The sequence below is a fragment of the Rhamphochromis sp. 'chilingali' genome, assembly GCF_963969265.1.
Source record: "Rhamphochromis sp. 'chilingali' genome assembly, chromosome: 8".
Classification (NCBI taxonomy): domain Eukaryota; kingdom Metazoa; phylum Chordata; class Actinopteri; order Cichliformes; family Cichlidae; genus Rhamphochromis; species Rhamphochromis sp. 'chilingali'.
Genome location: NC_137935.1, coordinates 7,306,033 through 7,319,801, shown reverse-complemented (window position 1 = coordinate 7,319,801; position 13,769 = coordinate 7,306,033). Strand labels below are relative to the sequence as shown.

General features: G+C 41.1%; 1 protein-coding gene across 3 annotated transcripts in view; it reads left to right on the top strand.

Annotated features, from left to right (window-relative positions):
• Positions 1-13,769, top strand: part of nectin1b (nectin cell adhesion molecule 1b) — a 156,634-nt gene that overhangs the window by 38,845 nt on the left and 104,020 nt on the right. For all 3 annotated transcript variants that reach the window (XM_080888860.1, XM_080888862.1, XM_080888861.1), the window contains exons 2-3: positions 10,340-10,711; positions 12,382-12,681. In XM_080888860.1, coding sequence (XP_080744986.1) covers positions 10,340-10,711; positions 12,382-12,681 — 672 coding nt within the window. The remainder of the gene's footprint in view (positions 1-10,339; positions 10,712-12,381; positions 12,682-13,769) is intronic.

The window sequence follows — 13,769 nt, the reverse complement described above, 5'->3', positions numbered from 1 at the left end:
TCACTACTTATGTCTACGTGCCAGTTGCTTTTCTCTTGAAAGGCCAGTTACAAACTGTGCAGACATATTTTTTAGCTTTTCTTTCTTTTTCCTTTTAACTTTTATCAGAAATAATGTCACAATATAAAGAACGAAAGGGATAACAACCTCGAAAAAATTACTACCATCACTCAGTTGTCTGCATTCTATCTTTGCTTACAATTCTGTATGTAATAGTCATAATAGATGTGGTGTCAGAATGACATAAAAGCCCAGATCAGAGCTATTTCATAATATCCTGGAGAGGCTTGATCTACTGAAAGATGCTGTAGAGAAACATGCTAAGCTGTGAGAAAAATACTGTATATGGTTAAGCTCAAACACTGGTGGGAAAGACAATACTTGATCCCAGCTGGAAAGCACATGCAGCAGAATATGAACATGGTCCTGAGATGTGGTGAGCATTCCAACGGTTATATGTATGTGGAACATGGAGCCGTACTTGCCTTGGAAAGATGGGCTGTGGTCGTGGTTTAGGAAATGGTTCAGCCCTGGCCTCAGAGTTCTGCCGAGAACCACTGGATTTCATAGAGTTTCATGATCAAAACACACATGAAAAGCAGATTTTGGCAAAGGCCAGTCTCAGCATTTATGCAGAAACCTTGTGTGTAGCCATTTCTACCACATGTTAGTATCAATCTTGTCTTTTTGTTTACATGTCATGCTTGCTGTTGATGATTCTACTGTAATTTCTCTTTTTTTTCCCCTTCCATGTCACTCTTTTGAAAAAAAACCTGACGTCTTCTGCCAGCGATGCAGTGTCACAGTTAAACTGTACCAAGGAATGCCTGTTAAAATCTACAAGCATTGCAAATGTAAAAAATAATTTAAATAACAAGATAAGATAACGTGTTCAAGGATAAAGTACGTCTAGCATATCTAACGTTATCAGCTTAAGTAACTGAACACATTCATTCCTCCAGTGGTGAAATCAGGATACTAATCCATGCCTAAATGATGTTACTGCAGGGCAAAATTCATAATCGTGTTTATTTGTACTTAATTCCTTGTACACGTGCACAGAGATGACTTGTTTGTTGCAGTATTAGATCAGCGTACTGGTGAGTTGCTTCTGTTGCTTACAGTTAGAAGACCATCAGACATGGTACAACGGCTGCTAATCTGCAGCATGGCTATTGACGGCACATCTTGAGCAAATGCACAGCATTTTCTGAGTCCCATGACGATCATGACTCAGACACATACTAAGTGTGCTTGTTAATTGATAGCAGACTGGGGCTTCAGCCCACTTCCCACTCCAGCTGGAGTGTGAATTCCCTCTCCTATATGTTAATGGATCTGTTGTATAAATGGCCTGCTCCAGCAATGCTAGAGAAAAATAGCTCTGTGCAAAACACCAACAAGACTAGCTGTGTGCACGTTGCCCCCACTGTCCTGTTTGTGTCCCAAGCACAATTAGAGATGCACTTTGATGACTGCCAGTTCTTCTATTTTTCTCTACACGTCCTTAAAAATGTATGATATGCACAACTTTAATTTGTTTCAAGAAATCTACAGAGGCTACTCAGAGTGGAAATGTCAGAAAAAATCACAAGTGTCTCTAATCAAATATTGATTGTACGTTCTCATTCCTTGGGTTTAATAAGCCACTGGTCATGCAACAGTGCTCCTCGCTATGCTTATACTGGACCTATTTATCCTCGAAAGGCTTCTTCCAGCCTGCATGCCTGTAGGATATCAGCTGGCCTTTGTTGGTGGAAAAAGGGAAAAAAAAACTCCACCAATAAAGGTCAGCAGGGGTCAGACATGCAAAAAAAGTGATATTCTGTGCTCTCACTGAGTATTTCTAAAGGTCACCTTGCATGGGGTGTATGGATTTACACCCATACAATGTTGTTTTGACTGAGCGTGCAGATTCCCGCATCCAATGCCCATTTCTATTCTTATGTGCAGCCAATAATTGATCATCCGGTTTCAGCTGAATGGTTGTTTGATTTTTGAAATCTTAATGTTTTAGAATGTATCCAACACAAGTGCTTGGCATAATCACATGGAAATATTCCGTGTTTGTACTCTATGCAAGACTTATCTTTACTTCTGGACAATGGAACAGATGGTGTGAGAGAAGGATTTGTCATGCGTGGTTGTCCAGGGCCAGACTCTTTCTCAGCACTTTTTGGCAGGACTTTATATGCATTTCATGCTGTATTTGCTGAGTTCTTAGCAGAGGTATAGGGTACTGCTGTGGGTGCTGGCTTAGCCATCCTATACTGCCCATCCCAGTATCATTCTTATACATAATCTGTATGCTTCATTGTCCTATGCATATTGAGTCAGGGCATTTGAGGTTCATATGTAGAAAAACACCATTAATACTGGCTGATGCAAGGGCAAGATATCAGAAAATTGTTAACTTAAAAGTCCCAAGGGTTCAAGGTGATACCCTGAAACATCTTTTGACAGAAAAATGTAAAATCCCCTCTCAGCAAGTAGACATATCTGCTAATTTGGGGGATTTGTGCACATGGCCTAGTTTTACCGGTATTTCTACACTTAAAAAATATATTGTTTTACTTTTAAATGGCGTTTGAAGTGAGCTTAAGGCAATGGTTCTCAAACTGTTTTTGCAATGCCCCACTTCAGCAGCAAAACATTTACATGCCCCTCACCCCACTCTATTTTTTAATCAGTCATAAATAATTACAAAAAAAGTGGAATTTTACTTTGAAAAGGATGAGTATGGTGAGTTTTGCTCCCAAATCAAATAGATTCAGTGTAATATTTTTCACACTGTTGTGTCGTGCCCCACCGGTGACAACCAGTGGCTCAAGGGAGTGTTAACCCACCAAACATCAAATTTATGTATCTCTGAAGTGTGTACTATTCCTTAGTCTGAATCTCTCCCCTGTCCACTAGTACTATGTCCCATTGCTCCTGCAGCAATTGTGTTATTGTGTTGCTATGTCAACTGTGTCAAATGTATATGTGGACATAGCCGCTTTGTCGGCCCGTACTAATGCTGAAATTTCCACGGGAGTTGTGCCGCCTGCAGCATCGTCTCTCCTCTGCTTTAATATCCTGAGTGCTGTAATCTGCTCACCGCGTCTGACCCACTACGTGTCACTCTCACTGCTTACCCTCCTCCTTAACTCCCCAAAATCCTCTACATCACATTTATGTAACCCCACCCCTTAACTGCTTCGTGCTCCAAGCTGATACCTGCAGACGCTGTGGCTCAACCTGTCTGTGGCCGTAATGCATCGCGTCGCAGTTCGCCCGTGGCCCCCTTTTTATTTATTGATCAGCTCTTTCCTATTAAGACGTCCAACAGCTGCTCTTGTTTGAAAGCCCAGGGAAACGTTTGCATTATTGAAAAATAACCAGCGCGCATCATTGTGAACGCTGAACCCATTCTGTGGACGAGATGCTTTGCTGACTAATTGTCTGGTCCATGTAAGCGGTCCCTAGCGTCATGGCTTGAGAGCTGTCTGATAAAGCGTGCTATTATCTGGCTGATGTTACTCTTATAGCGCAGCATTTTATTTCTGATACCACAGTTGTAGATACTTGAAACACCTGGAGGGTTCCCAGCTTTTCTCTCCAAGTATCAGTCAGCCGCACACAACTCTGACGCTTACAGTCACTCATTTACTAAGAGGAAGGTTATCGCTGCGTTTCCCTTGCACCCGGCCTTTTGTTTGCTGACAGTTGATTGCTATCTGGTATCAGTGGATGATGTCATCTCGCCATTTGGTCAGGTAACGTCAGCTCTGTTTATTTTGTGTCGTAGAACCGAAACCTTGGTGGCCTTGTTTTGTTAAGCTGCAGGCTGAGGGAGGAGGGTCAAAGCTCTTTCTGTGTTTACACTCAATACGTGCTATACTTTCTCTGTCTCTCTCTTCCACTCTTGCTCTCTCTCTCTGTAGGGCAAAAGTCTTATTTTTGGCCAAGCTTTATTTGTCATTGCCTCGGTCAAAGACAACCAAAATCCCAAATTGCTTTTAGCTTATTTCCTGCTAGACTAGAATAAAAACACATATTAATTACTGAAAATCCACAGGCACTGCTATCCACTTTATGTTTTAAATTCAAAGGGTATCGTGAGAGGTTCCCAAAAAGGGCACACTAAACTCCACTGTCTTGTAGATTTGCTTCTTTGAAATTGTCTGATAACAAAATGGAGTAGTGATGTTTTCCACTTTTTCATTCAAGGATGAATCATTATCCCGCTGAACTAAGATGAGAAGCTCTGTTGCAGGCAAAATGATGCATCCCCTTGACATTTGAAATGCCTTAAAGCTGCTCGAGGGGCATGTGTGTGTGTGTGTGTGGACTTGTGCTCTGAACCCCATGTTGCTTTACAAACGATGGATGCAGCTACATTAGGTGAGAGCCTGTGTGCATAGTTGAGTAGCCGATGCTACACACTGCCAACCCGAAAGTAGCAATTTTATAGCCCCGGTGGAAAACACATGACTACTGTGCGACGGTAGTCAGCCATTACGATACTCTTTTGCTCAAACAGCCATTGCAAATAGTTCAAATGAAATGCACAGTGCCTCTCATGGAGCCGTCCCAGGTTGGGAAGTTGCCTAACATAATAAATATTCCTGATAATCATTAACATTTACAGCGCAGCAGATGTTACATTGTCCTCAATGAAAGAGCGTGTTGTACAAAAAAGCATTTCAAATTTGAACCAGATAGTGGAAAATTATGAGCACGGGTACTAAACCATCTGTTCCAGTGAGGTTTCGCTTGCCTCTGTAGTCGGATGTTTGCTTAGGGAGACAGAGGGTAAAGAGAGCTGCTTTGGCAGGTACACCATTGTTTACCCAAGAGACCTGGCTGAAGCACCATCAAATAGTGTCTGAGTGTAGATTAAAACAAATTCTCTGACACGTACTGCTCTGTCTCAAAAAGCTAAATGGCCACAGTCAATAAAGAGCAGCAGTACACATAGCATATGGCTTATCCTTAAATGAAGTGCCCTATCTGTTTGTATTAAAGCTTCGGGGACAGTAAGAGTTCCCAGATGCCCCTAAGAAGAATACCATCATTTATTTTATAAATCATTTTGGGAATCACTACTATTTGTTATAAAACATGAGCAAAATGCCACTGCAAGAGCTTTAAATTACTCACTGACAAACAAAAAGAGTAAAATTGTCCTACCAGGGGAATAAACAAGCTGCTAATGGGAGGTTTCTGTGTGTGTATGAGACAGTAGATTTGGACTCCCCCTAAACACCCCATGTGTGGTCATGAATAGGGGAGCATAGAGGACTGTGCCATTGCCGTGGGAACTGGGACTACATTAAACAGTCATTATCCCGTGCGGCTCAAGCCATGTTTTATCTATCAGCATCCCACTTAAGCAACAGTAGAGTGGAGCAACCAAAGCATATCAAGCGTGAGGAGATGATGTGTTTTCATGTGATAAGCTTTAAAGCTGCACTTGGCAAGAAGTTTATACCAAAATACTTCACGCTTGCAGGGGAGCTAGAAAAGACTGTAGTGCCACTGAAAACTTTGACATATTTGCGTAAGTGAAATAATTTTACGGAAGTTGGATCTCCTCTTGTTTAAGGAAGTGGCACTCTTTTCAGTGAAAACTAAAACTCTTTCTCATTTCTATCCTCCGAAGCCACTGAAAGGATGACATTTCAGTCCAAAAAGAATTGACGACACCACATTACACATTTGGGGCTTTTTGAAGTGTTGAAACTTCAAACGGAGACGTCTCGCTGCCATTTGGGACTGACAGTGTGCCGAGTTGCCTGGTGCAGCTTTAAATAGAAGACATTAATGAGTGCTTCTTCTAAAATATGCATTCAGTTCTATTTAATCTTTGCCTTCCTCGCATTGCAGCAGCTTGAGGTGAATTATTCTGAACTTTATTTGACTCACGCACAATGGATTCCTTTGGATGCACAATATTGAAGTAGGCAATAACTACCTTTGAAATACTGCCAATTTGGCTAATAAAAGACAACAGTGTTAGATTTTAGCTATGAGATATATTCCTTCCTGGTCTGAAAGAGATGTTGGGCCTGTTTTCGATGTTATGTATACTTATTAAATTTATTAGTTTAATATTATCATAGTGATTTTCTATGTACCAGAACAAGGTCATATGGGCTTATCTGTGGGCTGATCTTTGTATTTGGTTAAAAAACTTAAATTCTCTACAGCAAAGAAAAAAGGCAAATGTTAAATGTTTGCATCCTTCATTTTGGCTCGCTACAGACAGGAATTAATTCTGTTATTTTTTTTTGTTTTATCTTTGTTTTCCCACCTGGTTAATAAAATGTTTCAATGTGACTAATTTGAATACATTTTCTATTTTCCTGGACATTGTCTATGCACCATGGAGAGTCCATTTGACTGAAGGCTTTTATTTGGTGCAGCTTCTAATGCACAATGTCCAATGCGCCATATGCAAACAACACAAAGCACATGCTTTTCCTTTCTGCCTGACAGGCCAGATCTTATTACAGTTGAATGTTCCGTGCACAGCTCTGTGCCGAGGCCTTGGGAGTCTCTTGCTATCAGCGCAGGGCCAGACGGCACAGCAGCTGTTTTAATACTGCCCCTTATGTCCCCGTTGATCCAACTCAGCTCACCTGGTGAGAATCAAGCCACTCTTTTTTTTTTTTTTTTTTTTTTTTTAATTTAATATTTTGCCAGCTTGGAAGTACTTTCTGCTTTGTTTGTTTGTCCTATCGCTTTTCCTTCCAGAAACACGACTCCTCTCTCCTTTGGCAACTCTTAAGGCAGTGCCTACCCTATCCACAGGTGTATTAGAGCATGACTGTTCCCCCAATCCTCTTGTCAGTGTGAGAACAAAACAGCAGCAGCACAGGCAATAATGCCAGCCAACCTCAAACCAGTAGCGCACCTACAGTCCTCCCTACAGCTCCACCTACTTCTTTGTCTCTCTCTCCCTCTCGACAGTTCTACACTTCTCTACTTTGCCTATCTCTTTTTCCGTTTTTCTCTTCTGTTTTTGCATCACTGATTTTCATTAAGCCCCCACTCCAACCTACCTTCTTAGAATCTCATGCATGTATGTGACAGTGCTTTCTGTGGCATTTGCCACTCTGTTATGTAGTCTGTAATTATAGACTCTGCTCAGCCAAAGAGTCCAACAGTCCTTGAGTGAAAGGGGTCCCAGTGGGGGCTTCTGGCCCTTTCACAGAGTGAATTTGGGCTCTGTGACTGTATAATTATGCCTATTCCTCGAGTTTCCATTTGCATTAGTTGCTGTTTAGTTGATTCAATCTGAGTTGGTAGCATCAGAGAAAGAAGGAAGGAAGAGCAAAGCGAGAGGGGGAAGGGGCTCTTTGCACAGCCGGCCCCTGCCACTATTGTTTTAGCGCTGAAATGGATGAGGTCTGGCCAGGTACATATTTATGAGTTCTTTACAGCCCCCGTCACATGCAGCATGCAGCTCCTCCACTTCAGACCAACTTAAGATTAAACTTTAACTAGTGTTGTCACGCAGTAAATTGTGTTTGCTATTTCAAAAATATCATACTATAGCTGCCACAACTGGTAATCTAAGCTGTGATAAAATGGAGTAAAGCATTGCCCTGGGGTGCACAAGGACACAGGTGGTTCTCAAGGTACAGATGACAAGGTTGCCAGTCCTCTCTGTCAAACTGCATTAGTAAATCAATCTGTCATCTTCAAATCCCCCAAGTCTAAATCTCTATAGAGAGGGTCTTGCTGATGTGGTCAGAAGGAAATGAAAGATGATGTGCACTCAGTAACTTCAAAAGGTTGTCACTTTGTTTTTTTATGTGATTTGATGTAGGCCGCAAAGGCAGCATTTGAGCGAAAGCACATAATAATAGATCGAAATTGCCTTTCTCTCATAATGCATTGCTTTCCAGCCTAAGTCATTCAACCTGAGAGTTCTCAGCCTGCTGAGGAAAAATACATGGTTAATCTTAATGGTCTACCCAGAGTCTGCACCATTTCCTCTCTACATGCATGTATTGGGCCTTCACGTCCTTTGGCTGACTACCTACCGTTTTTACAAGAAAAATCTTAACATAACAGTCGCTGCCGGTACTTAAGACAGTTTGACAGCCTTGCATACACAGAATTCGCTTTCCCCTCTTCCTCAGATCCTTGTATAGTTAAAGATCAACTACATCAGATATTGTAGTGAATGAGTGTATACAGAAATGGATTTCTCTCACGCATTCTTACACATTTTAAAGCCCCCCTGTGGAAACTTTATTTCTGAGGGCAGCGATTATCCATCATTGTGATGCAGTTATTCAGCGTTAAAGAGCCGCTCTGCTTGTGGTGCATATGTTTAGGCACCACTTCTCTACTTGAGACCACAGCATATTTTCAGCCTGTTTATGAGTGGATACATTGGTGGCTTTATGAGTCCTGCGTGATTAACGAAGGAATTTCAGTCTTTCTTCCTGCGGATAGTTGTGTATCCATAGAAGATAATTATGGCTGCCTCTGGTTGTAAATACAAGCTCAGTCAGGGGCTGTCGCTTCAGGAAATGGGACATCATCAGACTTCACCTGGAAACGACCATAAATTGTAGCACGAGATAACAAAGAAGTGTTGAAACAACAGGATGTAGGTGCCCTGCAATGGCACATCTGTTCAGACTGCTGACACTGCAGAGCTCAGAGCAGGTTTAAGTGAAACTTGTACTTGTTTGTTATCCATGAAGAAGACCTATTACTACAGATTATAAAAAGAAACCAAAAAAATGCACTAGTTACCTTCAGCATTAATTTCAATTCAATTTTATTTATGTAGCGCCAAATCACAACAACAGTCGCCTCAAGGCGCTTTATATTGTAAGGTAGACCCTATAATAATACATACAGCAAACACTTGGCGACAGTGGGAAGGAAAAACTCCCTCTGAACAGGAAGAAACCTCCGGCAGAACGAGGCTCAGAAAGGGGCGGGGCCATCTGCTGCGACCGGTTGGGGAGAGAGAAGGAAGACAGGATAAAGACATGCTGTGGAAGAGAGACAGAGATTAATAACATGTATGATTCAATGCAGAGAGGTCTGTTAACACATAGTGAGTGAGAAAGGTGATTGGAAAAGAAATACTCAGTGCATCATGGGAATCCCCCAGCAGCCTACGCCTATTGCAGCATAACTAACGGAGGATTCAGGGTCACCTGATCCAACACTAACTATATGCTTTAGCAAAAAGTTTTAAGCCTAATCTTAATTAGGCTTAAAACTTAATGTATTCTTTTTCAACTAATCAGTTATTCAGTTTGGAAAAATTGCTGCTCGCACTGAATGACATCCCTGACTGAAATGACATCCATGTTGAGACTACAGATTGTGTCAAGCCAATAGATCCAAACCCCAAAATGTTCTGTTTATACTGATATAGAAAAAAGTATCAAATGATCAATTCTGACAGATCGGTATGTGTGAATAAGGGAGTGACTTGTGTAATTATTCTTCCTGTCACTTAATTTTCCATCTTATGCTTCCAGTTCTTAATAAAGGCATAGAGACTGTAAGGAACAGTTAATCCAAGGCTGATAACTGCTAATGTTAAATAAAAAGCAAAAACGCATTACAAAGAACGGTATTCAACAGTTCAGTTTAGCACAAGGTCAATATATGCATGAAAGACTAAACCGAAGGTCCATGTTCTCTAATTGACCTTTTCTTTTGCCACCATGCTCCGCACAGGCTTAGATAGTAAAGGAGGAGTGCCTAATTGCTGGGTTCTTTTAATACAGCTAATGTGTGTGTTCTCATTGTTTTGAGTGCTTACACAGGACTACACATTGTTTCTCCTAATAGGAGCTCCAGGCAGTCATTGAAGTATTTGTGAGTAAAAAGTAATTAAAATTACAATAGGCTACCCAGTGTGTTGCTGGGTAGGTGGAGGAGAGCGCAGCAGACGACGACTTGGCTCCAGCTCACTGCCCTTGTACTCATTCATTAGTGATGCATTGGTTCTCGCTCGGCCCTCCCATCTCATCAGAAACAGCACCTTTGTGGACAAAGGCAGGCTTGTATGGATGTGCCCATTATGTTAATAACAACTCCCACAGCTTTCGCACACAACCACCACCATGAACCAACTTGTTTTATGTATAGGGGGCAGATATAGTATCTGTGGCACACAGGTGCGTATGGTTGAATCCACGAGTCTGACTTCTGAGTGTTGTGCGTGCTTGTACTACCTAGGAGGCTGAATTGACTCCTTGACTTTCAGTGCATGTACTTGCTATTGACTGGAGTGCTTGCTTGGCCTTGGACACTTGTTAATCGTAATTAAATGGGTTTTTTTCCTTTCCACCCCCCTCTTTGTGTCTAGCTGGCAGTGGACAGATGGTACAGATGGACACCAGTAAGTCTGGCTTCGTGGGTTCACAAGTGGAGCTGCGCTGCGTTTTCAGCAACAGTAATCCACCAGTCAAGATCTCCCAAGTAACCTGGCAGAAGCTTCTCAATGGCACCAAACAGAATGTGGCCATCGCCAACCCGGCCCTGGGTGTGTCTGTGCTGCCGCCCTTCAAGGAGCGGGTCAGCTTCAAACATGCAGCTGTTCGTCATCGTACTCCCTCATTGGAAGACACCACAATTGTGTTCTCCAACCTGCAGCTGTCCGACGAGGCTGCCTACATTTGCGAGTATACCACATTTCCTGCAGGCAACCGTGAGAACATGGTCAACCTTACTGTGTATGGTAAGAACTGCACTGATTTTAATTCTGCTTTAATCTGTAATTTGAAAGGAACATTTTTTTTCCTAATCTGGTTTTAGCAGTTCTGTAGGGATCTAAATCTTAGTAATCTAATCTCTCATTGTTTCCCATTCTCCAGGCTTGTGTCTAGAATTTATCCAAGACTTATCTCCAATAAAGCAGTAGCTGAACATTCAAAACATGTTCGTAATGTATATATGGACCTTTGGGTTTCTCATTAAAACTGTGAGAGATTTCATTAATGGCAGTAATATTCCCAAAACGCTGCCTGATAAACATCCATCTTCAAGACGTCTACATTTAAGAAAGGCTAAATTGTAGCGAGATCAAATTATTAAGCTTAATCCACCGAGTGAATGGGAACATTTAAAATTACCAGCTTCTGGGAAACAGAAAGTATGTCTTTAGTGAGTGGAACAACCTGCCCAACATATTCTGTGACTTCTTACAAAGATCCTATGGAAAAAAAGTTAGTCACATATACTTCACTGGAAAAGTTACCTATCTTTAGAGTCAAGATAAGAGAGTAAAACCCCCCCCAAAAAAACAGGTTAAACGTCTGAACATCAGTTAAGGAGTTATTTCCTGGAGCACGCTTATGCTGGTCTGATGAACAATCAAAGGAATGAAAACCCTGTTGCTCAAATTTGGTGTCCTATTGACTTTGAAACAGATCAAACAGGGTCAACCTGACAACCTGAGTGAAAGGCTTAGTAAAAACATATTTACAGCTCTTCTCTTCGACGCCGGCTGCTTTCTATATGTTTGCTGAAGCTCTCGGTATAACTGTCCTCTTTGTTGTTGAAACTATTGAAGTTGCAGAGCAGCACCAAGAGCCACGTCAATGAATGATATATATATTGGTGAATTCCATATAACATGGGCCTAATAGCTTTTATAAAACAGGAAACTTTCGCAGAGGTTAGTTGATAAAAATGGCAGGTGAAATGGAAATCAATAGGAGCACTTCTGAGTGTATAATTTGGCTTGAATAGTAGTGTGGCAAAAAAAAGAGATGTAGTTTATCTTGGAAAGAGGCAGCTTTGAAAAGGTTGCGTGCTGACTCTGATTAGAGAGCTAATTAGAAATTAAGTGTTGGTTTGTGTTCTATTGAGCACCGGTAAAAGAAATAGCACTTGGCTTAAGTAGTCCCTGTTGCCGGGTCTTCTTAGTCAGCTCCGAGTCCCCATTTTGTGTCATTTGGCCTCCCAGGACTTTTTAGGCTTCAGTGACTCAGTTTTTAGGCTCAGTGAACATCAGGAACATGTGTGCAGATAACCAACCGGCAGCCTTCAAAGAGGCCTCTTTATAGCCTATCTCTTTCAGTTGTGCATTTGCTCAAGCTCAAGCCTGCCTTTTGATGTACTAAGAGTAGATTTCTGATTGGCAACTCACAAAGGATTGAAATTGGATGACTGCGCATTTGGATAGGCAAGTGGGTTCTACATCTGAGAGCTTTGAGGAGTGAAGGAAGAAAAACAATGTTATTTTCATCTCAGCTTCTTAGTTTAATTTACTTCAGGAAATTGATTGTTAGAAAAGCAGACAAGACTACACACTAAAATAAAATGGAAAGTGAAATTAAAAAATCAAGCTCATTCTTGAGTGACTCTTTTCTTCCTGAAAATTAATTTCTCCTTTCTACTCGGCAGCTCGGCCCATGACACGTATGACCTTGACGACCCCTACGATTGTGGCTAGGGCTCAGAAGCGTAAGATGACAGTTGCAACTTGTGTATCTGCGAATGGAAAGCCCCCAAGCGTGATCAAATGGGATACCAGGTTGAAAGGCGAAGCCACTTACCAGGAGACTCGCAACCAGAATGGGACAGTGACGGTCCGGAGCAACTATGTGGTGATACCGAGCCGCGAGACCCACAAACAGAAGCTCACGTGCATCGTCACGTACCGAAATGAGAAGATCACAGACAGCGTGGTGCTCAACGTTCAGTGTAAGACACCGCTCTCCTACTACTTCACTATTTTTTGTCTGTGCTTTTATTTTGTCCTGCATCCACGTGATGATTTTGTCACCAGATGACACCACTCAGCACAGTTTACACCAAAACAAAGGTTAATTACTAGAAAACAAATGAGCAGTAAACTACAGCGCCAGACTCAGTCTAAGCATGTTAGAAATCTATTTTTCCCCAGTTCTGTTGACATAACTAATAGAATCAATAATTAATAGAATGACTGAATAAACAATTATTCAAGACAAACACTATTTACCAAAAATGATGTATTTAGAGAAAAATCAATGCTTAAACAAGACCTGTTTTTCCATGTTGTGTTGGCAAGTGTGCAATGGTTCTTTTACACTGCTGTATTATTTGGATGACCAAAATTTTTAACCTTTTTTTCAAGATTCTGGTGTTTTCAAGCAATTATTATTAATATTATTTTTGCAAAAGTAGGCTTAGGAAATGTTGAAAAGTATCATTGTTATCATTAAAAAGATGAATAAATAAATAAAATTAAACCACACAACCTAAACAATAGCCTCCTAGTCTACTTTTAGGGTATATTACCAACAGTTAGTATTTGGTGCAGGGCTTTAGACTCAGTCATTAACAGCTGGCTGGTTCTGCCTTTCAGGTAGATGTAATGCCAGTTTTTGTTGCCACTATTTTCTCTTAAATTTTCAAAGTGAGACTTTGAAACAAACTCCACTGGAGCCTGTCCTTTTAAACGTTGTGGCAAAATGTATTCTATCATCCACTAGAAAAAAAACTTCAAAACACCAGACAAAGCTTCTTCTCTTCTTTATATATTACTTACAGGCATCTCTGCTCTCTTTTCTTCAACATCCATCTTGAATGTAGGGACAGAGCCAGCGGTTAACTGACTATTATGCTACCTGGCTAGATAGCATTATCCAGGATGGCATTCAGCTGTATAATTTTATAAATGTGCAGTTATTATTGCTACGATTGCTCATATGTCATACGTTTTCTTGTGCCTTAAGACAGGTAAATGTTCATTGATGTCTATATAATTGTTAGAACAGTGAGTAATGTGGGTGTTAATAGAATTAATA